General features: G+C 50.0%; 1 protein-coding gene across 1 annotated transcript; it reads right to left on the minus strand.

Annotated features, from left to right (window-relative positions):
* Positions 1-227: 227 nt before the first annotated feature.
* On the minus strand, positions 228-20,611 carry F2 (coagulation factor II, thrombin). The gene is made up of 14 exons (XM_054439692.2): positions 20,498-20,611; positions 19,952-20,115; positions 19,267-19,291; positions 18,973-19,023; positions 16,509-16,614; positions 16,276-16,412; positions 13,604-13,918; positions 13,152-13,280; positions 12,925-13,051; positions 11,608-11,775; positions 10,934-11,107; positions 10,209-10,390; positions 611-681; positions 228-471 (listed from the first exon to the last, which is right to left on the minus strand). The coding sequence occupies exons 1-14, from the start codon at positions 20,574-20,576 to the stop codon at positions 328-330; spliced, it is 1,872 nt and encodes a 623-aa protein (XP_054295667.1). The 5' UTR covers positions 20,577-20,611; the 3' UTR covers positions 228-327.
* Between the last annotated feature and the right edge of the window lie 6,364 nt (positions 20,612-26,975).

The following is a 26,975-nucleotide window of genomic DNA, read 5'->3' on the forward strand; positions in this document are numbered from 1 at the left end:
TGGATTCTTTTGGGACAGGGTCTCACTCTGTCACCCAGGCTGGGGTGCAGTGGCTCACTGCAGCCTCCACCTCCTGGGCTCAAGCGATCCTCCCACCTCAGCCTCCCGAGTGCTGGGACTACCAGTGTGCACCAGGTGGTGGATTCTTAAGTCTTCTTTATCCAGTAGTATTACTGGCTCTTCCTGAGCCCAGAGAGCTGCCCATGAATAGCACTGGGAGCATTGAGGCTCGTTGAGAGTCACTTTTATTGGGAACCATAGTTTTAGAAACACAAAAATAATTCTTTCACTGGATTGGTTCCAGGAGCCCAGAATATGAGTGGCCCCCTACTCTCCAAACTGATCAATGACCTTCTGTATCCACTTCTTCAGGCGGAACACGTGTGTGTAGAAGCCATATTTCCCATCCCGGTCACAGCCTTCACCCCATGAGACGATGCCCATTTGATACCAGCGGTTGTTAAAGGGGCTCTGAAGAAGAAAGATGAGGTTTCCAGTAGAGTCAAGTTCAAGGTCACATCAGTATTCCCCTGCCAGGCAACTGTTTCTAGAGTTTCTCCCCACCCCCAGAAGATGTGTTCACCAGGCCCTGGGCTTTAGAGAAGTTTACCTTCATGACAAAGGGTCCCCCGCTGTCACCTTCACAGGCATCCCCTCGTTTCCCTTCATCAGGCTTGTAACCTTGAGAGAGAACAGCCATCTGTGCTCAGGAGCATAGCTCATAGCCCAGACACGCCCCTTCACGAGACACAGCTGGTGAGAGTCCACTTAACCCTCCAGTCATTCTTGCTGTCCTCACTTCCTCACCCTACACATCCAATCCTAGCAAATCTTGTCAGCTCTACCTTCAACATAGACCCCAAATCCAACCCCTTCTCACCACTTCTAGCTCCAGCTCCTGAACCACTAGTTTCCTTCATTCTTTGCCCACCTACAATCTATTCTCCACCCAACAGGCAGAATAGTGCTTTTAAAAAGTTGGATCAGGCCAAGGGAGGTGGCTCATGCCCAAGCCGGGTGGATCACTTGAGCTCAGGAGTTCAAGACCAGCTTGGGCAATATGGCAAAACCCTGTCTCTACAAAAAATTAGCTGGGCATGGTGGCACATGTCTGTAGTCCCAGCTACTCGGGAGGCTGAGAGAATCACTTGCGCCTGGGAGGTTAAGGCTGCAGTGAGCCGTGATCATGTCACCACACTCCAGCCTGGGTGACAGAGTGAGACCCTGTCTCAAAAAAATTAATTAATAATAAAAGACCAAGAAAAAAATTTTAAATTAAAAATAAAAAAATTAAAAAGACCTACAAGTCTGATGAGGATAATAATGGTAGTTGCTTTTATCCAAATCTCCCCATGTATCCTCTACAAACAATACAGAACAACACTAACAACAGTAAAACCTACACAGAAAAACCACACTTTCACTAGGTGCTGTGGCTCACACCTGTAATCTCAGCATTTTGGGAGGCCAAGGCGGGTGGATCATGAAGTCAGGAGTTTAAGACCAGCCTGGCCAACATGGTGAAACCCTGTCTCTACTAAAAATACAAAAATTAGCCAGACATGCTGGTGTGCGCCTATAATCCCAGCTACTCAGGAGACTGAGGTAGGAGAATTGCTTGAACCTGGAAGATGGAGGTGGAGGTTGCAGTGAGCCGAGACTGCACCACTGCACTACAGCCTGAGCAACAGCACAAGACTCCATCTCAAAAAAAAAAAAAAAAATTAGCCGGACATGGTGGCATGTACCTGTGATCCTAGCTACGTGGGAGGCTGAAGCAAGAAGAGGATTGCTTGAGCCCAGGATTTCAAGGCTGCAGTGAGCTATGACTGTGCCACTGCACTCCAGCCTGGGCAACAGAGCAAGACCCCATCTGAAAAAAAAAAAAAAAGCTAGCAAGAGAACAGCAAAGTAAACCAGACAAAAACGTAAGCAAACTTTTTAAGAGAAAAAAGCAGAAATTAATGAACCACAATAGAAAAAATAATAGGTCTGGCCAGGCGCGGTGGCTCACGCCTGTAATACCAGCACTTCGGGAGGCCGAGGCAGGCGGATCACAAGGTCAGGAGATCGAGACCATCCTGGTGAACACGGTGAAACCCTGTCTCTACTAAAAATACAAAAAATTAGCTGGGCATGGCAGTGTGCACCTGTAGTCCCAGCTACTCGGGAGGCTGAGGCAGGAGGATGGCGTGAACCTGGGAGATGGAGCTTGCAGTGAGCCGAGATCGCGCCACTGCACTCCAGCCTGGGTGACAGAGCGAGACTCCGTCTCAAAAAAAAAAAAAAAGGCCAGGCACGGTGGCTCACGCCTGTAATCCCAGCACTTTGGGAGGCCGAGGCGGTCGGATCACGAGGTCAGGAGTTCGAGACCAGCCTGGCTAACGTGGTGAAACCCTGTCTCTACTAAAAGTATAAAAAAATTAGCCGGGCATGGTGGCGTGCACCTGTAATCCCAGCTACTGGGGAGGCTGAGGCAGGAGAATCACTTGAACCCAGGAGGTGGAGGTTGCAGTGAGCTGAGATTGTGCCACTGCACTCCAGCCTGGGCGACAGAGTGAGACTCCATCTCAAAAAAAAGAAAAATAATAGGCCTAATCATTTCATAAATCAAATCCCTAGATATTTGTTTTGAGAAAACCGGCAAGCCATTAGCTAATTTACTCAAGAAAAATAAGATATTACAAATACATAAAATAAGATGCCAAGAGAAAAAATTATAAGAGAATACATTGCAGCAGTCAAGAAAGATACAATAATAGACTTGAACAAATAGGAAGACATTTCTTATCCTTGGATAAAATGACTCAACATCAAAAATATGTCCATTCTCCCAGTTAATTTATTAAAGTGTCATAATCCCAATAAAAATACCACCGAGCTTTTTTATAGACCTAGACATGTTGACACTAAAGTTCATATGGAAAAACAAACATGCAAGAATTGCCAGGAAAACACTGGAAAGAAAAACTAAAAGAGAACATTAGCCTTCCCAGCTATGTACGCTAAAGCCTCTATCATTAAAACAATGTGACGCTGTGCACAGACAGACAACAGACCAGGAAAGCCAAGTCGAACGTCCAGAAACATACTCATCCTTAAGCATACTCTATCCATAGAAATCTAGAATGTGGGGCTGGGCACCGTGGCTCATGCTGGTAATCCCAACACTTTGGGAGGCCAAGGCAGGAGGATCACTTGAGCCCAGGAGTTCGAGACCAGCCTAGGTAACATAGCAAGACCCTGTCTCTACAAATCAAATCAAATTAGCTGGATGCAGGAAAAAATAAAACTAAAAAATAAAACCTAGGTCAGGTATGGTGGCTCACGTCTGTAATCCCAGCAATTTGGGAGGCCAAGGCAGGACAATTGCTCGAGCCTAGCCAGGAGTTCGAAATCAGCCTGGGCAGCATAGGGAAACTTGTCTATATTTCAAATAAATAAATGAAAATAAAATACAATCTAGAATGTGATAAAGGTGAAATCTCAAATCACCAGTTCAAAGATAGACTGATTGATTGATTGATTGATTGACTGATTTTGAGATAGAGTCTCACTCTGTCACCAGGCTGGAGTGCAGTGGCGCCATCTCAGCTCACTGCAACCTCCTCCTCCCGGGTTCAAGTGATTCCCCTGCCTCAGCCTCCCAAGTAGCTGGGACTACGGGTGCACGCCACCATGCCTGGCTAATTTTTTGTATTTTAGTAGTGACGGGGTTTCACCATGTCGGCCAGGCTTGTCTCAAACTCCTCACCTTGTGATCCACCCACCTCGGCCTCCCAAAGTGCTGGGATTACAGGTGTGAGCCACCACGCCTGGTGAAATGGAGTTTTTACTCTTGTTGCCCAGGCTAGAGTGCAATGGAGGGATCTCAGCTCACTGCAACCTCCGTCTCCCAGGTTCAAGTGATTCTCCTGCCTCAGCCTCCCGAGTAGCTGGGATTACAGGCATGTGCCCCCATGTCTGGCTAATTTTGTATTTTTAGCAGAGACGGGGTTTTTCCATGTTGGTCAGGCTGGTCTTGAACTCCCGACCTCAGGTGATCCACTCGCCTTGGACTCCCAAAGTGCTAGGATTACAGGCGTGAGCCACCACGCCTGGCCGATTTTTTTTTTTTTTTTTTAATAGAAACAGGGTCTCACTCTGTCACCCAGGCTGGAGTGCAATGGTGCGGTCATAGCTCACTGCAGTATTGAACTCCTAGGCTCAAGCAGTCCTCCTAACTCAGCCTCTCAAGTAGCTGAGACTACAAGGCACATGCCACCATGCCCAGCTAATTTGTAAAATATTTTCTTTTTCCTTTTTTTTTTTTTTTTTTTTTTTGAGATGGAGTCTTGCTCTGTTCAATGGCGTGATCTCGGCTCACTGCAACCTCCTCCTCCTGGGTTCAAGTGATTCCCCTGCCTCAGCCTCCTGAGTAGCTGGTACTACAGGCGTGCGCGACCACACCCAGCTAATTTTTTGTATTTTAGTAGAGACGAGGGTTTCACCATGTTGGCCAGGATGGTCTCTATCTCCTGACCTCATGATCCACCTGCCTCAGCCTCCCAAAGTGCTGGGATTACAGGCGTGAGCCACCGCACCTGACCAATATTTTCTTGTAGAGACAGGGTCTTGCTATGTTGTCCGGGCTGGTTTTGAATTCCTGGCCTCAAGCAATCCTGCCTCAGCCTTCCAAACTGCTGGGATTACAGGTGTGAGCTACCGCACTTGGCCAATAATTTTTAATAAACGGTTTAGAGACAGCTGGTTAGCCATTTGGAAAATGATAAATTAGATCTATGCCTCACATCAGATACAAAAATAAACTCCATATGAGTCAGGAATCTAAGTGCAGAAAAATGAAATCAGGTACTAGAAGAAAACATGAGTGAATTCCTCAATGACCTAGCTATCAGGAAAGGTTTTTCTGTTGTTGTTTTCTGTTGTTTTGTTTTTGAGACAGAGTCTTGCTCTGTCGCCCAGGCTGGAGTGCAGCGGCACGATCTCTGCTCACTGCAACCTCCGCCTCCCAGGTTCAAGCAATTCTCCAGCCTCAGTCTCCTGAGTAGCTGGGACTACAGGCGTGAGCCACCCCGCCCAGCTAATTTTTGTATTTTTAGTAGAGACAGGGTTTCACTATGTTGGCCAGGCTGGTCTTGAACTTCTGACCTCAGGTGATCCCCCACCTCAGCCTCCCAGAGTGCTGGGATTACAGGTGTAAGTCACCACACCCGGCCAGGAAAAGTTTATCTAACTCTGATTCAAAATCCAGATTTAATAAAATAAATGATGGATAAATTTGACTACCTGGTAATTTTTTAAACTGCATGGACAGAAAAATTATACATGAGGTTAAAAAAACTGACAAACTAGGAGAAAACATTTGTAATGTATATCACAAATAAAGGCCTAATATAAATACGAAGAACTCACAAAAATTGATAAGGGACCAAAAAATGGGCAAAAAACCATGAAGAAACAATTCACAAAAAAATTATATAATACAAATACTAGCCAGGCACGCACCTGTGGTCCCAGCTACTCAGGAGGCTAAGGCAGGAGAATCACTTGAACCAGGGAAGTGGAGGCTGCAGTGAGCCAAGATTGCACCATTGCACTCCAGCCTGGGTGACAAAGCGAGACTCTGTCTCAAAAAAAAATTATATAAAAATGGTCCTTAGGCCAGGCGTGGTGGCTCATGCCTGTAATCCCAGCACTGTGGGAGGCCGAGGCGGGAGGATCACGAGGTAAGGAGTTTGAGACCAGCCTGGCCAATCTGGTAAAACCCTGTCTCTACTAAAAATACAAAAATTAGCTGGGCATGGTGGCTCGCGCCTGGAGTCCCAGCTGCTCGGGAGGCTGAGGCAGGAGAATCACTTGAACCCAGAAGGCGAAGGTTGCAGTGAGCCAAAATCATGCCATTGCACTCCAGCCTAGGTGACAGAGGGAGACTTCATCTCAAAAAAAAGAAAAGAAAAAAAGGTCCTTAATCATACGATACGATGTTCAACCTCATTTTCAATTTGAAAGATGTCCATTAAAACAATTTTGAGATACTATTTCTCACCTCTCAGATTGGTAAAAATTTAAAACTGTGACATTCTTTTGGCAAGGTTGTGGGGAAACAGGCATTCTCATACACTGTGATGGAAATGCAAACTGGTACAACCCTTATGGAAAGAAATTTAAAAATCTCTAAAAAATGACATACATGTTTGCCTTTTGACCTAACAACACCACTTCTAAAAATTTACTAGGAGGGGCCAGGCATGGTGGCTCACACCTGTAATCCTAGCACTTTGGGAGGCCGAGCTGGGTGGGTCACTTGAGCTCAGAGTTCAAGACCTGTCTGGGCAACACAGTGAGACCTAGTCTCTACAAAAAATACAAAAATTAGCTTGGCATGGTGGTGTGTGCCTGTAGCCCTGGCTACTCAGGAGGCTAAGTGGGAGGTTGGCTTGAGTCCAGGAGGCAGAGGCTGCAGTGCGCCAAGCCCAGCCATAGGATCGGTTTTAATAGTGTTATGGATGGAGGATTTTGAAACTATATTCTAGTATTGTTCAAACAGGCAAATGCATTACAGATAATGAGGGTCAGATTTCTTACTGTCAACAGAGAGTTACAAATATGGAAAAGGAAAAGCTAAAATTAATCCTGTGGTGTTAGAATGGAATTGGAGGTTTCAGTAGGAACTCACGGTTTTTTATATAGATGATAGAGATATTGGTATATGCATCATATAATTTTTTTCTGGTTCTGTCCACTAAGAGAGCCTAGAAGTAATGACATCCCACTAGCAATGTGCACACGCCAGCACCCAGATCTCAGTTCTAAATTCCACTCTTCACCACAGGGGTTCCCTGGAGAAATGGCTGGTTCCAACACTACAGTCAGGAAAGTAGGATTAACCTGAAACATTTTGCTATGCCAGAAAGAAAGAAAGTACTCAAAGAATGACAGAACATCTCCCCAAGTCACAGAAGCCAGCTTGAAGGGACTCCCACAGGCCAAACTTGGGATCATCTGAGCATCAGAAAAAATAACAGTAGTAACAAAGTATGGCCTGGCACGGTAGCTCACGCCTGTAATCCCAGAACCTTGGAAGGCCGGGGCGGGCGGATCACCTGAGGTCAGGAGTTCAAGACCAGCCTGGCCAACATGGTGAAACCCTGTCTCTACTAAAAATACAAAAAATTAGCCAGGCGTGGTGGCGCATGCCTGTAATCCCAGCTACTCAGGAGGCTGAGGCAGGAGAATTGTTTGAACTTGGGAGGCAGACATTGCAGTGAGCCGAGATCACGCCACTGCACTCCATCCAGCCTGGGCAACATGGGCGAAACTCCATCTCAAAAAAAAAAAAAAAAAAAAAAAAAAAAGGTGAACCCTTAGAATAAAGTAAGGATCCTTAAGTCCACACTGATAGAATGAAAGGAAGGAAAGCAATAAAGTAACTAACAAATGTAGAAGGAATGACAGAATTAGATAAGTGCCATTTGGTAGTCACCCTAGTTGGGAGAAGGTTTTGATGCAAACAGAATACAAAATACCAAAGTAGGCCAGGTGTGGTGGCTCACACCTGTAATCCCAGCACTTTGGGAGGCTGAGGCAGACGGATCACAAGGTCAGGAGTTCGAGACCATCCTGGCCAATATCGTGAAACCCCATCTCTACTAAAAATACAAAAATTAGCTGGGTGTGGTGGCACATGCCTGTAATCCCTGCTACTTGGGAGGCTGAGGCAGGAGAATCACTTGAACCCGGGGGATGGAGGTTGCAGGGAGCCGAGATCACACCACTCACTCCAGCCCGGGTGATAGAGGGAGACTCCATCACAAAAAAAAAAAAAAAAAAAAAAATCAAAGTATCTCTTTAGCAGATACTTATTAATTACAAAGGGAAAAACAGAAGTTACAGCAAGAAACTTGGCAGACATTGCCTTCCTCAAGAGGTCAGAGTTAGACTCACCACATATGAGACAAATTGTTCTCACGTGCCAGTTAACAGGATGCACCGAGGAGGACATGGCACCACTGAGCCTGAACCTGACCATAAGGAAACCTTAGACAAACCCGGATTCAGGATCAGTGTACAAAATAACTGGACTCTACTCATCAGACATGTCAAGGTCATAGAAGACAAAGAAAGATCCTTCATTGAATCCTGGGTGAGAAACACCTTTTTTTTTTTTTTCCTATAAAAGACATTAGTAAGACTAACAAAAATTTGAATAAGGTCTATAGATTAGACAATAATATTGTATCATCATTAATTTCCTGGTTTTGGGCCAGGTGCTGTGGCTCACGCCTGTAATCCCAGCACTTTGGGAAGCCGAGGTGGGTGGATTACCAGAGGTCAGGGGTTCAAGACCAGCCTGGCCAACATGGTGAAACCCCATCGCAACTAAAAATACTAAAAATACAAAAAATTAGCCGGGCGTGGTGGCAGGCACCTGTAATTCCAAGTGAGCCGAGACCATGCCACTGCACTCTAGCCTGGGCAACAGAGCAAGACTCCATCTCAAAAAAAAAAAAAAAAAATTCCTGGTTTTGGCCGGGTACAGTGGCTTACACCTGTAATCCCAGCACTTTGGGAGGCCAAGGCAGGTGGATCACCTGAGGTCAGGAGTTCAAGACCAGCCTGGCCAACATGGTGAAACCCTGTCTCTACTACAAATACAAAAACTAGCTAGGCATGGTGGTACATGCCTGTGATTCCAGCTACTCAGGAGGCTGAGGCAGGAGAATCGCTTGAACCTGGGAGGAGGAGGTTGCAGTAAGCCGAGATTGTGCCACTGCACTCAAGCCTGGGTGACAGCAAAGCTATGTCAAAAAAAAATTTCCGGGTTTTAATATTTGTATTGTGGTTGCATAAGAGAACATCCCTGGGGTTTTTTTTGTTTTTTGTTTTTTTTTTTTGGAAATACTCAAGTATTTATGGGTAAAAAGAAACCATATTCACGATTTGCTCTCAAACTATGCATATATATATATATATATACAAACTCCCACACATCCACAGAATGGAGGACAATCTGGATGACAGTATACAGGAAATCTTTGTATTATTTTTGCAACTTTTCTGTGAGTCTGAAATTACACTAAATTTTTTTATTTTTTACTTTTAAAGTCAGTCACATCATTTCTTAACCTGCCTCAAGCCCCTCAATAACTTCCCATCTCACTCAATAAAGTCCTTCCAGGCCCTAAAGGAAGTGGCTGTCCTCTGCCTGCCCCCCTCTCTCCCCTCACCCACTGCTGCCCCTCCTCAGCCTCCCAGGCCTCCCTGCTGCTCCCCAGACAAGCCAAGTGTGCTCCCACCTCAGGGCCTTAGCGCCTGCCATGCCCCCAGCCTGCAGTGCTCCTCCCCTAGACATGCCTGCTCACTCCTTCCTTCCCCTCTTCCAGTCCCTGCCCAGACATCACCTTCTCAGGGAGGCCTTCTCCAACCTTCTCTGGCCACCTGATTGATTGATTGATTGATCGATCAATGGAGTCTCGCTGTGTTGCCCAGGCTGGAGTGCAATGATGCCCAATCTTAGCTCACTGCAACCTCCGCCTCCCTGGCTCAAGCAATTCTCCTGCCTCAGCCTCCTGAGTAGCTGGGATTACAGGCATGCGTCACCATGCCCGGCTAATTTTTGTATTTTTAGTAGAGACCGGGTTTCACCATGTTGGCCAGGCTGGTCTTGAACTCCTGACCTCAAGTGATCTGCCTGCCTCGTCTGGCCACCCTATTTAGAAGCCCACCTCATCAGCCCTTCTCTCTCCCCGTGCTTCATTTTTCTTCACAGCACTGGTCAGGGATTGCTGTTTTAGATCTGTTTATGGACGTGCCCTCCTCCTAGGAAGGAAGCTCTCTGAGGGCACAGACATTGTCGGTCTGGGTCCCTGCTGTATACCCTAGAACGCTGCCTGGAATGTGATAGGCGCTCGATAAATATTTGCTGAGTGACTGAATGAATGGCATTTCCCTACCCACAGCCTCTTGCTGCTATCTGAGCTCACTGGTGACTGATACTATGCCAAGTACATTAATATATGCTACTTCATTTAACCCTCCCATAACCTTATGGGATGGAGACTTTTACCTCCATTTTACAGAGGAAGAAACTGAGCCACCAAGAGGTTAGGCAACTTGCTCAGAGTCACATGGCTTGAACCCAGGCACAACTCAGTTCTCCCAGCTTGGGCCCCACTGTTCCCTCAGCCCGCCCCACACAGACTTGCCAGCACAGAACATGTTGTCAGTGATGCGGATCCGGGTGGAGTCCTTGCAGACCGGCCGCTCCACGATGGGCAGGTTCACCACCTGCAGGACACTGGGCTGCACCTTACCAACGTTGGCTGTCCACGTCTCCTTCAGGTTGCCCCAGCCTGTCACCCGCCCCTTGTATCCAGCCTGGAGCAAGCTTTGGGGAAGGAAGAAGGGCCTAGTGAGAGCCAACCCCCACAGGAGCCACCTGGCCCAACACCATTTCTTAGAGACCAGAATCTAAAACGCCAGTGCTGGCTGGGCACGGACGTTCACGCCTGTGGTCTCGGCACTTTGGGAGGCCGAGGCGGGTGAATCACTTGAGGTCAGGGGTTCGAGACCAACCTGGCCAACACAGTGAAACCCACCAGTCTCTACTAAAAATACAAAAATTAGCCTGTAATCCCAGCTACTCAGGAGACTGAGGCAGGAGAGTCGCTTGAACCCAGGAGGTGGGGTTGCAGTGAGCCGAGATCGCATGACTGCACTCCAGCCTGGGAGACAAGAGTGGAACTCCGTCAGTAAATAAATAAATATAAATAAAAAAATAAAACGCCAGTGCTGAAAAGAACTTTTGGGTTCACTCCAAGAAACCGAGGCCTGGAAAAGGGAAAGGGGCTCCTGCAAGGCTACTTGGTATCAAGAGCCAGGCCCAGAACTCAGTTTCTGCCCCTCAGCTAACAAGCATCTGGTGGCCCACCTGGCTGCCGTCTCCCTGTCGGGCAGACACACAGGGTGAATGTAGTCGCTGAAGGCAACGGGCTTCTTCAGCTTCATCAGGGCAATGTCCCGGTCCAGGTTCTCCCGCCAGTTGTACCTGGGGTGGATGTAGATCTTTTCCAACATGGATATCTTTTCAATGTTTCGCTCGTACCTGCAGAGACCCCAAGAGAGAAATGGAGAAGCTGCAGGTTCACCCAGCAAGGAGCAGGAAACTGCCTGCCCTTGGGGTCTGGGAGACAGGGTGTCCTGCAGGCCACCAGGGAGGGGATAGGGCTGGCTCCTGCCGTGGCAGCCCCCTGGCTGTTTCTTCCTGGGCCTAAAGCCGTGCAGGGCTTTGGAGTCAGCCAGCCAGGAGGACGGGAACAGGGGTACAGGCTGCACGCCCTGGTCCAGACAGACTCTATTTTCAGAGACTCCCACATGGACTATATCCTGGTGTTGGAGGGACCAGAAGACAGACGGATTTCTCCCCGCAGCTCCAAGCCTCAATCAGGACGTGACCAAATGGACTTTCCAGCAGAGACTGCTGGGATGTCATATTCTGGGGGATATACAGAACATCCTATGTGTCCCGGAGCCACCAGGGCCCCTCATGGTCGCTTTGGAGGACTCAGACCTCTGCCAGACACCCACGGGCCACCAGTTCTGTACCTGGTGCGGGAGTGCTTGCCAATGCGCACCAGAAGGTCATTCTCGGTGAAGTTCTTGTCCCAGGGTGGGTACAGGAGGCAGTGGGCGGCGGTGAGGACCCAGCGGTCACTGATGAGGGTGGCCCCACACAGCAGCTCCTGGGGACTCTTCCGGAAAAGCATCACCTGCCTGGGAGGGGCAGCAGGAAGCATTAGGAGCTGAGGGTGAGGGGGCTGCCTCTACACCAGCCCTAGAAGTAACAATCCCAGGTCTAAGAACCCAGCTGGGCAGAGCTGCCTCCGGGGTCCAGATCCAAGTTTGGGCTGGCCGCCTTTGGGGCCTGGGGCCTGGAACCTCCGTGTGATGCTGAGGGGCTGCCTCACACTTTTTTTTTTTGAGACAGGGTCTCACTCTTGTCACCCAGGCTGGAGTGCAATGGTACAGTCACAGCTTACTGAAGCCTCAGCCTCCTGGGCTCAGGCGATCCTCCCGCCTCAGCCTCCTTAGTAGCTGGGACTACAGGGACGTGCTGCTATACCTGGCTAATTTTTGCATTTTTAGTAGAGACAGGGTTTTACCATTTTGCCCAGGCTGGCCTCGAACTCCTGCCCTCAAGTGATCTTCCCGTCTTGGCCTCCCAAAGTGCTGGCATTACAGGGGTGAGCCACTGCGCCTGACCTGCCTCCTGCTTTTTGCACCCCCTAACTAGGTCCTTCCAGTCCAGAGTTCACATAGCGTAGCACAGCTCTGGAATCAGAAGAACTGGATTCAAACCCATTAGCAATGCGTGGAGGTGAGCCACCAGCTCCGTGAGTCTCAGCTTTACCATCTGCTTAGAAATAAAGGACCCATGGGCCGGGTGTGGTGGCTCATGCCTGTAATCCCGGCACTTTGGGAGGCTGAGGCAGGTGGATCACTTGAGGTCAGGAGTTCAAGACCAGCCTGGCCAACATGGTGAAACCCTGTCTCTACTTAAAATACAAAAATTAGCCGGGTGTGGTGGCGCATGTCTGTAAATTCAGCTACTCAGGAGGCTGAGGCAAGAGAATCGTTTGAACCCGGAAGGCAGAAGTTGCAGTGAGCTGAGATTGCGGTAGTGAGCCGAGATTGCGGCACTGCACTCCAGCCTAGGTGACAGAGCAAGACTCCATCTAAAAAAAAAAAAAAAAAGAAGTAAACAACCCATCTCATGTGGCTGCTGTGTGGAGTTGGTGGGATCCTGGATGCTCAGCTCTTGTCATCTGTAAAGTCCAGGCCTGCGGGCAGGGCCTGAGGGTGGGGGGCCAGCAGCACACCTGCCCCCAGGAGTGAATGGTAGCGCAGGGCTCCAGGACACACCAAGGTGACATGCCGATCTCTGCATCCGAGCCCTCCACAATGCGCCCGTCGATGTAGGATTCCAGGAGCTCTCTTTCGGTTTTGTCCTCCAGCGACTTCTTCTCAAACAGAGGTCGCAGCCCACAGTCTGCAGAGCAAGCCAAGCAGTGAGGGGCAAGTCCTGGCCACCAGCCCCGCTGCCCCACAGCCCCGCAGCCCCGCATCCCCTCGGATGCCCACTACCTCACCTGCCTCTCCCGAGCCAAAGGTCCTCGGATCGAAGAAAGTCTGGTACTCACTGGTGGCGGTACGCCCTTCGATGGCCCTGTCTGGGTCCTCGTCCAGCCCACCTCCTGTCTCCTCCTCCATGGCCTCCTCTGTTGGGACCCAGGCACCGGCTGGGACTGGGCTGGGCCATTCCTCACCCATCCCCTAGATCCCCCCAATTCCCCTACAGGCCTTGGAGGCCATTTGGTGCAGAGGTTAAGCGTGCATGCACAGTTGGGCTACTAGGCAATAACCTCCTGGGGCCTCAGTGTACTTATCTGTGAAATGGGCACAGGACCTTACCCCCACCTGGTTACTGTAAGGCTGTAATGAGCGCACTCAATGCGGTAAGCGTTCAATATGCAGAAGCGACTGTTGTTATTCCCACCAGGATTTGTCCCTGCATCTCAGGCCCCCTACCCGGGCAGCTCACCGCAATAGTTGAGGTCGCAGTACCCAAAGTCGCCAGGCTTCCCGGCCACATAGCACCACACGCCCTCCTCATCCCCATCTGGGTTGCGGCAGAAGTTCTCCACCAGCTGCACGGCCGAGTTGAAGTCCTGGTGCTTGCTCAGGGCCTTGGCCTGTGCGCTGGCCCAGGCCAGGCAGGGGAGCCCATGTGTGGTCACCGCCAGGCGCCCCTGGTACTGCTGCCCCCGATCAGGGACACACTGCTCTGATGGAGGTGACAGATTCACACCGGAGCCTTCGGAGCGTGGAGTCATCGCTACAGTGACTTGATCCTGGCCTGGTGGGTGAGGGGCCAGGAGGCAGCAGAGTGAGTGAGACCACACATGGACCGGAACAGACAGGGGTGTGAACCCCGGTCTTGCTGCTTTCTGCCTGTGTGACCTCAGGTTACTTAACCTCTCTGGGCTTCTGTCTGTCTGCCTTTAAGGGGGTTACTAATGCCACTCTTGTAGTTTTGTTGAGAGGATTAAACAAAATAGACAGCATAAGTGTCTGGCACATAACAAACCAGAGATAGTAACCAGGTTTGGCCTCCTGGGCCATCTGTAATTAACTGGTAGTAGCTGCCTGGAGCTGCTGGAGGAGCCATGTTTTTATAGCGGCACAGCAGGACGCTTGCTGGGATCACTAGGCTGTTCACCTGGATGGGTCAATTTCTGCAAGCCTGCAACTTATTTATCATCAATGTGTGTGCGTGTGTATGGGGGTTGGGGAGTAAATAGTAGCTGTTTTTGTTGGGATAAACTTGCTATAAGACCAGTTCCAGGGGCCAGGCACAGTGGCTTACACCTGTAATCCCAGAACTTTGGGAGGCCGAGCTGGGCAGATCACCGGAGGACAGGAGTTCGAGATCAGCCAGTCCAATGTGGAGAAACCCCGTCTCTACTAAAAATACAAAAATTAGCCAGGCGTGGTGGCGTGTGCCTGTAATCCCAGCTATATGAGAAGCTGAGGCAGAGAATCGCCTGAAGCGAGGAGGTGGAGGTTGCAGTGAGCCAAGATTATGCCACTGCACTCCAGCCTGAGTGACAGAGTGAGACTCCATCTCAAAAAAAAAAAAAAAAAAAAAAAAAAAGGCCGGGTGCAGTGCCTCACCCCTGTAATCTCAGCACTTTGGGAGGCCAAGGCAGGAGGATCACGAGGTCAGGAGTTCAAGATCAGCCTGGCCAACATGGTGAAACCCCGTCTCCACTAACATACAGAAAAATTAGCCGGGAGTGGTGGCACATGCCTGTAATCCTAGCTACTCAGGAGGCTGAAGCAGGAGAATCGCTTGAACCCAGAAGGCAGAGGTTGCAGTGAGCTGAGATAGCGCCACTGCAATCCAACAGCCTGGGCAAGGGAGTGAGACTCCATCTCAGAAAGAAAAAAAAAAAAAAAGACCAACCCCAGGAACAAGCAATGGGCCCGACAGGGATGCCTAGAGAACAAACACTAACCCATGTTTGTGGACTGGTAACCGGCACAAATTCTTTACGCCTGCCCGCATCCATATCCCTTGCTCTGTGACTTTACAGGCTGAGGTGTAGTTTACCTCTTGACCCTGGCCTTGAACATATACTTGCTCTGGCCAATGGAACGTGGGCTGACTGTGCCTGTTCCCAGCCTAGGCCTTCAGGACAGAAGACGCTTTTCTGTTCATTGTTTTCTCTGTCTGTCATCAGCATAAGAAGAGTTTTCCCAGGTACCTTCTGTCTTTCAGCCTTAGCCCCAGCATGAACGCACGCACGTGGAGCAGATCTAGGCCCAGCCCTCAACGAGGAGCCAGGCTCAGCTGGACCCATTATTTGAATCAGAGCCACCCAGCCAGGGCCAACCTCCGTCCGTTGACCCTACAGACGCATTAGCGAGTGCAGCCACGCCTGCCAACCCTCACGGGAAAAAGAAATGCTTATTGTGGTCTGCCTCCGGGAAGGGGTGGCTGTAGCTACTTAACACACCAGGGAAAATAATAATGACAGAATCCCGCAGGGCCAAACTGCACAAGGCTTGCTCTGTGATACTCGGAACAGGGCCTGTGGACTGACATGGCCAGGGAAGGCTTCCCGGAGGGAGGAGTGCCTTGATCAGAAAGGAGGCATGTTTGGAATGAGCCATAGCCTGGACCATAAGGAAGTGAAGAGTGGGGAGGGGAGGAGGAGGCTGGCAGATCCCCCCACTCAGATCCCCTGATTCCCTGACTTTACTGAGCAACAGGCACAGATATGGTCTGAATGACTGACGCCAGCTCTGAAGGTGGCCAGCACCTATTTTTTTTTTCTTTGAGACAGAGTTTTGCTCTTGTCGCCCAGGCTGAAGTACAGTGGCACGATCTCAGCTCACTGCAAACTCCGCCTCCCGGGTTCAAGCGATTCTCATGCCTCAGCCTCCTGAGTAGTTGGGATTACAGGTGCCCACCACCACGCATGGCAATTTTTGTATTTTTAGTGGAGACGGGGTTTTGCCATGTTGGCCCAGCTGGTCTCAAACCCTGGCCTCAGGTGATCTGCCTGCCTCAGCCTCCCAAAGTGCTGGGATTACAGGCATGAGCCACTGTGCCCGGGTAGCCAGCATTCTTGGTTCCCATCCCAGGCTGCCAGGCCCCATGAAACCCCCGGGCCTTGGCCATGGGCCGCCCCACTGCTCCCAGCTTACCACAGACAGGGATGCTGCATTCCTGCCTCCTCACGGTGGGGTCTGTAGTGTAGCACCAGGGTCCCGTGGTGCTGCTGTCAGGGTTGCGGCAGAAATTCTCCTGCAGGTCGGCCCCGGGATGGGTGGTGGAGTTGATTCTGGAACAGGAAATTGCCCAACAGGAGGCTGTTGCATTCGAGATATCCTTGCTCCCTGTTCTCAGCCCCTGGTGGGAAGGCCGGCCCCTCACTCACTCAGGCTTATGTGGGTAGCGACTCCTCCATAGCTGGCACTCAATGCCTGACTGGGTGATGTTTACATGCCCTCGGTAGTTCGTACCCAGACCCTCAGCACAGTTACCTGCGGAGACCCCACCCTGGTCAGCCTTGGAGCCTGGGGACTTATTTCCTCTCTCCCTGCAAAGTTCTGTCTATCCCCCGCCTCCAAGCTCATGCAGGTCCATAATCCTTAACCTGCATTCACCCAGCCCCCTCCTCCTCTACATCCAGCAGTTCTCCCATTCACTCAACAGTGGCCTCCAAATATTTGCTGAGTGCTCACCATGTGACAGGCACTGTCGGGTGCTCAGCACACATCAACCAATAGGACAGTCACAGCCCTGCCCTCATGGAGCTTCCATTCTGCGGCTCCCTTGGCCAGCAGGATGAAAAAGTGACCAAGGTCCTCTTCAACTGGCCCTGGTCTACCTGTCCCTGCTAGCTCGGCTCCTCATGCCTCTGGGTCTTTCCACGGGCTGTTTCTTCTGACTGGAATGCCCGCTTGTTTGTTCATCCATGCATCCCACCAGGCCAGGCAGAACTCTGCCTCTCCTGGGAAGCCACCTCTCATTCTTCTGGCAAACCAGACACTCATTTTCCTGTGTTCTGCTGGTGCCTTGAACAGAACTTTTCTTGCAATCACTTTATTTAATTATTTATTTTTATTTTTATTTATTTATTTTGAGATGGAGTCCTGTTGCCCAGACTGGAGTGCAGTGGCATGATCTCAGCTCACTGTAACCTCTGCCTCCCAGATTCAAGCAATTCTCCCCCATCAGCCTCCCTAGTAGCCAGGATTACAGGCGCGTGCCACCACACTCCAGCTAATTTTTATATTTTTAGTAGAGGTGGGGGTTTCACTATGTTGGCCAGGATGGTCTCGAACCCCTGGCCTGGGCGCCCACCTCAGCCTCCCAAAGTGCTAGGATTACAGGCTTGAGCCACAACACCCGGCCGCAATCATTTTAATATTTTGTATTTTTGTTCTCTTTTGAGATTGTGAATTCCTTGAAGGCAGAGACTGTATTTGATTCTCTTAAAATCCCCAGCACCTCATATAGTGCCTGGCACATAGCAGGAACTTTGTAAAATGTCTGTTGAGTACGTAATTTAACATATGAGGCTGGGCACGGTGGCTCACGCCTGTAATCCCAGCACTCTGGGAGGCCGAGGCTGGTGGATCACCTGAGGTCAGGAGTTTGTGACCAGCCTGGCCAAATGGTGAAACCCCGTCTCTACTAAAAAACACAAAAAATTAGCTGGGCATGGTGGTGTGTGCCTGTAATCCCAGCTACTCAGGAGGCTAAGGCAGGAGAATTGCTTGAACCCGCTAGGCGGAGGTTGCAGCGAGCCAAGATCGCGCTGCTGCACTCCAGCCTGGGCGACAGAGCGAGACTCCATCTCAAAAAAAAAAAAAAAAAAAAAAAATGAAAGTACGGCAGCCAGGCGCGGTGGCTCACACTTGTAATCCTACTCCTTTGGGAGGTTGAGATGGGAGAATTTCCTGAGCCCAGGAGTTCAAGACCAGCCTGGGCAAAAAAGGGAGACCCTGTCTCTTATAAACAAACAAAGAGTTCCATTTTTGTCGTGCTAAAGGTGCCTTCAGAACACAGTGCAGGAGGGAGGGTGCTCCCTGAAGTCTCAGCAAAAGTGGCGACATTTGAAGCAGTCCTTGAAGGATAGAGAAGTGTTCAGTAGATGTGATGGTTGCTCCAGAGGAAATTGACAGCATATGCAGGGCCAGGTGCTAGAAACACCTTGGCACATTTAGGGAAGTCCTTGGTGTCAGAGCAGCTGGGGGTTTGGGTTCCTGTTTGGTGCAGTGACACCTAAAGCTCGAAGGGGAATGTGACATCATCAGAGCTCTGACTAGGTGGGGGCAGAAGACTCGGGTCAGGCAAAGGAGAATGAAGCCTTAAACATGAATTCATGGCCAGGCACGGTGGCTCATGTCTATAATCCAAGCACTTTGAGGCCGAGGTGGGCGGATCACGATGTCAGGAGTTCAAGACCAGCCTGGCCAACATGGTGAAACCCCATCTCTACTAAAAACACAAAAATTAGCCAGGTGTGGTGGCGGGCACTTGTAATCCCAGCTACTTGGGAGGTTAAGGCACAGAATTGCTTGAACCCGGGACGTGGAGTTTACAGTGAGCCGAGATTGTGCCACTGCACTCCAGCCTGGGCAATGGAGCAAGACTCTGTCTCAAAATAAAAAAAAACAAAAAGCATGACTTCATTAGTCCATTCATTCATTCATTTGTTCGCATGCCAGACACAGAGCCAGGTACAAAGAGACATCTTGACCCCAGGAATGGGAGCAACGTCAGATGCTGGGGACCGCCTCGGCCTCCACCAGCCACACTCCAAACCCACCCCTGAGCTCTTCTCCCAGGCTCCCCTCCATGTCCTGCTCCGCAACCCCGTGTCAGTTGCTCACCTTCCAGACATGCCGCAAGCTTATCTCGAGGCGTCCTAGCTGTCTCACAAGCTGGAAAAGACCCAGGTGTTTACCTTTGGGATTGGGGTATGGCCAGGATGGGCTGGAGTCAAGGGTGGATGGGATGTTGGTGAGAAACAGAGAGATGGACGGACAGATGGGAGGGACCGAGGAAGGAGTGGGGAAGGGGTGGACGGGTGGATGGCTGGGTGCAGCAGAAGATTCTCCGGGTAGAATTCTGTCACTGGGGTCCCCAGGCCTCCCTTCCTGGGGCAAATCCTTCCTGGTGCTCACCTGTGTACTTGGCCCAGAACACATCCTGAAAAACAAGGGCTGGGAGTAAGGCTACGGCAGCTCCTGTTTTGTGTTGTTTTAGTAAATGTTATGTCTCCTCCTCACACTTTCCTTTACCCTGGTCACGCAGAGGGCAGGCTCTGGGGAGGCTTGTGGCACAGTTTCCTACTTTTGTTTCCAAAAGGAGAAGAATATTTGAGGATAGGGGAGTTCCTCCAACACACACACTGAGACCGAACAAGGCTGGGGGAGATGGGAGGAGAGGGGGCCGTGGGACCCTGGCAGAGCCCTACAGACACGAAAGGCGACACAGAGCTCCAGGAACATTGAGTCTTGAGCCTGGGGGCTTGTGGTGGCCTCCCCAGAGTCCCACCCCTCAAGGGTGGTGTGGGAGGCTGCTGCTGAGGAGGCCATGTGGACACAGAGCCCCAGGGCAGGCGGATGTCTGAAGACTGTGGAGGCCTCCCCATGTCATGGAGCTGCACAGGGACACAGTCCAGGCACAGGGACCCCCAGGAAAGGCTGAGGCCACTCCTCTTGCCAGCTCCGTGAGGAGGGGCTCAGAGTTGAAATTAGGCTGTGAGCAGCGAAGGGGCTGTGGTGTTCCTCGCTTGCTTCTCTGTGGAAGTGTCTAGAGTTGGACCAGCTCTGAGGCCCCGGCACTGTCCGAGCAGCCCAGGCTCACCGTAGCCGTGGAGGACTCCAGAGCCTCGAAGGCCTCCTCGTAGCTGCAGGTCTCCTCCACGCACTCTCGCTCCAGGTTGCCCTTGCGCACCTCCTCCAGAAAGACGCTGTTGGCTCGCCGGACCCGCTGGAGCAGCGACAGCGCTTGCTGAGGAGCCAGGAACACTGTAAGGGGGGGGTCATGGGACAGCGGCCTCAGGAACAGGCAGTCTTGGCCATTGTGGGGGCAGGAAGCAAGCCCACCCTCCCCTGCTGGCTTCTGAGAGAGGCTGTCTGGGCTGGTGGAAGTGCCTGGAAGGCTGCTAAATGTGGCCCCGTGTGCCCCTCCTACACTGCCCCTTGCCCCCAGCCTGCTCCCTATATTGAAAGAGAGAAGCAGCCATTCTCTTTCCAGCCCTGAGCTCCTGACTTCTTCCCTAAGCTGGCAGCCTGGGGCTGAGACCTACTTAGGGGCGAGCTCTGTGTGCTCTGTCCAGCCAGGAGACCCCGGCCCACGGGCCCACACCCTAATCTTCCAGCCTGTTCCAGCCTGCAAGCACCCCCTTACCATGCTGGCTGTGCACAAGGGTACACAGGGCAGCTAGGGCCAGGCAGCCAGGCAGCTGCAGGCCTCGGACGTGCGCCATAGTGTGTCAGCTCCTGGGTCACTGAGGAATTGTCTGTCCTGACCCCTTTGGGTTAATGTTGAACTAACATGAAGAAATCAGCGGAGAGGGTGAGGTCAGAGGGTCAGGGCCGTGGGGACGGGTGGGTAGATAGTCCGCCTGTCCACCCCCACCATCTGGGAGGACAGGTCCTCCTGGGAGCAGGGATGGATGGTCTAGGAGGAGTCACAAAAGTCACTGTCACCCCCATCTCCCACCCTCCCTCTCTGAGATTTAGCCCATTCTGGCCAGGGGGGCTATGAGACTTTCCTGGAGCTCCCTCCAATCCTAACATACAGCGGTGGTTGCTTTTCATCTCTGTGCACCTCAGTTTCCTCATCTATACAATGGGAATAATACTTTGTTGCGAGGACTAAAGGAGATTAGGATTGGAACGTCCATGGAATATCGTTAAGTTCTTAATCAGATCTGCGCATATAGGCCAATGTGGGGGTTTGTATAATCACAATACACAGATATCAAAAATAGAGACGAAGATAAAAGGTGTGGCCTGATGGAAGTTGCCCCTCGCCATAGGATGCACCAGGGATAGGAACAGCCAACATTTGCCCCAGCTTCTCAGCCACTGGAGGAGGGGCCCATTTCTTCTCCTTCCTGTCCAGGGTGCCTGGAGGTGTGTTTGTGTGTGGCAGCTGCCTGGGAGGAGTCAGGTCCAGGGACTCTTAGGCCTTTAGTCTATCTTCTGTCACCTCCCAGGACCTGCGCCTGTCCTGGAACAGGGGCTACTCCAAATCCCTGGGTCTCCACTGAAGGGCTGTCCTTCTCCCTGGCTGCCTGCCCCAGGCCAGGCCTAGAGAGGCTTCTGGTCCTACCCTACCCTCCGCCCTACTCCTGTCCCTCCCCCGTTTCCTGTTTGCGGTACCCAAGGCAAATATTAGTCTAAGTAGGACAGAGGGACAAAGAGCAGGAACACGGGGAGGCACAAGTTCTCGCCTCGCCTCACCTGTCCTTTGGGCCTGGCTGTTTGGGGTCTGGACCAGGTCACGTGTGGGAACAGGGAGTGTTGGCAGAAAAACTGGGGACCAGGACTCCCGCAAACACCTTAATTCCTGGGAGGCCCATTTCTGACATATTTTCATATATATATTTTTAGGCCAGGCATAGTGGCTCACACTTGTAATCCCAACACTTTGGGAGGCCGACATGGCAGGATTGGTTGAGGCCAGGAGTTTGAGACCAGCCTGGGCAACATAGCAAGACCCTCATCTCTACCAAAAAAAATTAAAAATTAGCTGGGAATGGTGGTGCATGCCTGAAGTCTGAGCTACTGAGGAGGCTGAGGCAGGAGGATCACTTGAGCCCAGGAGTTCCAGGCTGCAGTGAGCTATGATTGCACCACTGTACTCCAGCCTGGGTAACAGAGTAAGACCCTGTTTCTTTCTTTTTTTTTTTTTTTTTTTTTTTGAGATGGAGTCTCGCCCTGTCACCCAGGCTGGAGTGCAGTGGAACAATCTCGGCTCACTGCAACTTCCATCTCCCTTGTTCAAGTGATTCTCCTGACTCAGTCTCCCAAGTAGCTGGGATTACAGGCGTGTGCCACCACACCCGGCTAATTTTTGTATTTTTAGTACAGATGGGGTTTCACCACATTGACCAGGATGGTCTTGAACTCCTGACCTCAGGTGATCTGCCCACCTCCACCTCGGCCTCCCAAGTGCTGGGATTACAGGCGTGAGCCACCATGCCTGGCCTGAATGAGACCCTGTTTCTAGAAAAATAAAATGAAATAAAATTGAATAAATAAAATAAAATTAAAATATATATTTTGGGTTTTTGTTGTTGTTGTTTTGTTTTGTTTGTTTGTTTTTTGAGATGGATGCTGGAGTGCAATAGCACGATCTCGGCTCACTGCAACCTCCACCTCCTAGGTTCAAGCGATTCTCCTGCCTCAGCCTCCCGAATAGCTGGAACTACAGGCACCCGCCATCATGCCCGGCTAATTTTTGTATTTTTATAGAGACAGAGTTTCACCATGTTGCCCAGGCTGGTCTTGAACTCCTGACCTCAGGTTATCTGCCCACTTTAGCCTCCCAAAGTGGGGATTACAGGCATGAGCCACTGTGACCTACCTGTTGGGTTTTGTTTGTTTTGTTTTGTTTTTTTTTTTGAGATGGAATCTCCCTCTGTCACCCAGAAAGGAGTGCAGTGGCGTGATCTCGGCTCACTGCAACCTCTGCCTCCTGAGTACAAGCGATTCTCCTGCCTCAGCCTCCCAAGTAGCTGGGATTACAAACATGCACCACCACACCCAGCTAATTTTGTATTTTAGTAGAGATGGGGTTTCACCATGTTGGTCAGGCTGGTCTTGAACTGCTGACCTCAGGTGATCCACCTGCCTCAGCCCCCCAAAGTGCTGGGATTACAGGTATGAGCCACCGCCTGGCCTCTTTGCAGACTTTTACTCACAGTTGCAGGCCTGCTCAGTATATGACATTCTTATACCCAGAAATGGCTATCTTAGCCTGGGCTGCTATAAAATTACTGAAGGCCGGGTGCAGTGGCTCACGCCTGTAATCCCAATACTTTGGGAGTCCGAGGTGGGCCGATCACAAGGTCAGGAGTTCGAGACCAGCCTGGCCAACATAGTGAAACCCCCGTCTCTACTAAAAACACATAAATTAGCTAGGCATGGTGGCACGCGCCTGTAATCCCAGCTACTCGGGAGACTGAGACAGAAAAATTGCTTGAACCCAGGAGGCAGAGGTGGCAGTGAGCCGAGAGTGCACCAATGCACTCCAGCCTGGGCGATAGAGCAAGACTTCATCTCAAAAAAAAAAAAAAATTACTGTAAACTGGGTGGTTTAAACAACAGACATCTACAAGGGGTCTTCAAAAAGTTCATGGAAAATGCGTATTATGAAAAAAACTGCATGGATTTAAAAAAATTTTTGTGCACCAAAATAAACTCATACTAACTTGCTGTAACATGAGTGAACAGGATGTAGTTTGAGGCACTAAGAAGGATAAGACATCAGTTTGAAGCGAGCCCTTATCAGAGCTAAATGAATTCTGCTGAAATTGAAGCAAGAACAAACAACAAATTTACGGTGAAGCTTGGGTGGAAGAATGGTGAAATCACTGATGCTTTATGAAAAGTTTATGAAGACAATGTCCCAAAGAAATCAGAATCTTAAAATCAACTCATTTTAAGAAGGGACAAGGCAGGCCGGGCGTGGTGGCTCATGCCTGCAATCCCACCACGTTGGGAGGCCGAGGCAGGTGGATCACTTGAGGACAGGAGTTCAAGACCAACCTGGCCACCATGGAGACACCTCGTCTCTACTAAAAATACAAAAATTAGCTGGGCATGGTGGTGCGTGCCTATAATCTCAGCTATTTGGGAGGCCGAGACAGGAGAATCGCTTGAACCCGGGAAGCAGAGGCTGCAGTGAGCTGAGATCGTGTCACTGCACTCCAGCCTGGGCGACAGAGCAAGACTCTGACTCCAAAACAAAAAAGACATTTTTTGACAAACAAAAACACTTAAATATAGGTTAGGTGTTTAGTGCACCACCATGGGTGCAGGACCACAATGGACCCAGCACATGCTTAGTCTTCAGGGTCTGATACGAGCCCCCAGCCTCTAGGAACCAACTGTTCGTTCTCCTTGGAACTCTGTGGGCCCTAGCTGGTACCATGCAGCCAAGTTTGGCATTCCTGCCTTTCAGCACAAACACACGCCTGCATACTTAAAGCAGACATATATATATTTTGTGTGTGTGAGACAGAATCTTGCTCTGTTTTCCAGGCTGGAGTGCAGTGGCGCAATCTCAGCTCACCGCAACCTCCGCCTCCTGGGTTCAAGCAGTTCTCCTGTTTCGGCCTCCCAAATAGCTGTGATTACAGGTGTGTGCCACCACACCCAGCTAATTTTTGTATTTTTAGTAGAGACAGGATTTCACCATGCTGGCCAGGCTGGTCTCAAACTCCTGACCTCAGGTGATCTGCCCGCCTTGGCCCCTCAAAGTGCTGGGATTACAGGCGTGAGCCACCACACCCAGCCTTAAAGCAGATATTCTTGCCCTCTAGGAGCAAGGCCATAACAAAGCGGGGGGCGGGGGGTGCATTCCTGCCCAACAAGTTGGCATCAGACAAAATCATGGGTAAAGACCAATGCTAAATTGTAAAGCAAATCTCTATAACCACTGAAAACAGTAAAATTATGTTCCAAGACATAGTGTTAGAGAATTTCAGGGCTCAAAGAAAGACCAGATATTATTAAATCCAGCCATTTCCAAGCCTAGGGCTGTGTGCATGTTCTACAGGGTGACCTTGTCTTTCTGCATATATTTTGTTAAAACCTCAAAAATTGTGAATTTGCCTTATTAAGACAAAAATGAATTTTTTTCCCTTTCAACTGAAATTTTTTCTTTTTAGGTGGTTAATAATCTTATGTTTTTCTCAATCTGATCAGCAGTTTTCAATTTTTTATTTCTTTTTTTTGCTCTTCTGCAGACAGTGACTTAAGCAGTTTCCTATTTTGACTAGAAAATGTGAGTAAGCGGCTGGGCACAGTGACTCACGCCTGTAATCCCAGCACTTTGGGAGGCTGAGGTGAGCAGATCACTTGAGGTCAGGAGTTTGAAATCAGCCTGGCCAACATGGTGAAATTCTGTCTCTACTAAAAATACAAAAAAATTAGCTGGGCCTGGTGAGCACCTATAATCCCAGCTACTCAGGAGGCTGAGGCAGGAGAATCACTTGAACCCAGGAGGCGGAGGTTGCAGTGAGCTGAAATCATGCCACCGCACTCCAGCTTGGAAAAGTATAAGTCAATTTCTATTTAGTAAAAATCTTTTAAAATATGGGATCCATAAGAGAAAAAAAGAAGTTAGCAAACAGTTCCATGATGGTGCCAAGACTGGGAACCATTGATTTCATCCAACTGCCCCATGTCTCTATGTGGTCATGGAGCAAATGGAGGCACACGGTCATACAGAATTGGTGGTAGAGCTAGGATGGAAACCCAGACTCTTGCTTCAGACCAACGCTTTCGCCTCTCACAACCCTTGTCCCCTGACATTCTGGTAGAGTATGGCCTCACTGGGCCATAAAGTTGATCCAGAGAACACGCACCTATGGTACAGAACTATTGTGTGGGTGATGCTGGCCTGCCCCAAACAACTATACCTAAGGACACATGTTAAGTCCCTTAATTTTGTCTTCCTATTTAGGAAGACTGATGACAATACTGTTAAGTACAATTTAGTAATTTGTTTTTTAATTTTTATTTTACTTTATTTGAGACAGGGTGTCACTCTGTTGCCCAGGCTGGAGTACATACAGCAGGCTGGAGTATGGTGGCATGATCATAGCTCACTGCAGCCTTGAACTCCTGGCTCAAGTGATCCTCCCACCTCCACCTCCTGAGTAGCTTGGACTACAGGCACGTGCCACCATGCCCAACTTGGTTTTTTATTAATTAATTAATTAATTTATTTATTTATTGAGATCAAGTCTCGCTCTGTCTCCCAGGCTGCAGTGCAATGGCACGATCTTGGCTCACTGCAACCTTCGCCTCCTGGGTTCAAGCAATTCTCCTGCTTCAGCTTCCCCAGTAACTGGGATTACAGGCGTGTACCACCATTCCCGGCTAATTTTTGTAATTTTAGTAGAGACAGGATTTTGCCTTGTTGCCCAGGCTGGTCTCGAACTGCTGACCTCAAAGTGATCCACCTGCCTTGGCCTCCCAAAGTGTTGGAATTACAGGCATGAACCACTGTGCCTGGCCTAATTTTATATTTTTAGAGACAGGGTCATGCTCTGTCGCCAGGCTGGAGTGCAGTGGTGCAATCATAGCTTACTACAACCTTGAACTCCTGGGCTCAAGCAATCCTCCTGACTCAGACTCCCAAGTAGCCGGGACTTCAGGCCTGCACCACCATGCTTGGCTAATTTTTTTTTATTTTATAGAAACACAGTCTCACTATGTTGGCCAGGCTGGTCTGGAACTCCTGGCTTCAACTGATTCCCCTACCTTGTTCTCCAAAAGTGCTGGGATTATAGGGACTAGGCCTACAATTTAGTAATTGCTCACCATGTGCCAGGTAGGCAGGACTTACGAGGTAGGTACTACACTTATCCCCATTTTATGGATGAGGACACTGAGGCACAGGGAAGCGAAGTGACTTGTCCAAGTTGATGCAGCTAGTCAAGGTCAAAGCCCCAATCCACTCCTGAACACGTCTCGAGATGGAGCTCTTTATAATCTGTGATGCCTTGCAATCTCTAAAGGTCTCTGAACGGTACCCATTTTTTATTCTAAGATTTTTTTTCTTGCACTACTAAAGTTGCAAATCAGGACAGAAGAGCTTTGATAGCCCTCGCTTTCTGATTTTGGGTTCAGCAGCTATAGACACT

This window comes from Pongo pygmaeus, chromosome 9 (genome assembly GCF_028885625.2).
Source record: "Pongo pygmaeus isolate AG05252 chromosome 9, NHGRI_mPonPyg2-v2.0_pri, whole genome shotgun sequence".
In the NCBI taxonomy this organism is placed as follows: domain Eukaryota; kingdom Metazoa; phylum Chordata; class Mammalia; order Primates; family Hominidae; genus Pongo; species Pongo pygmaeus.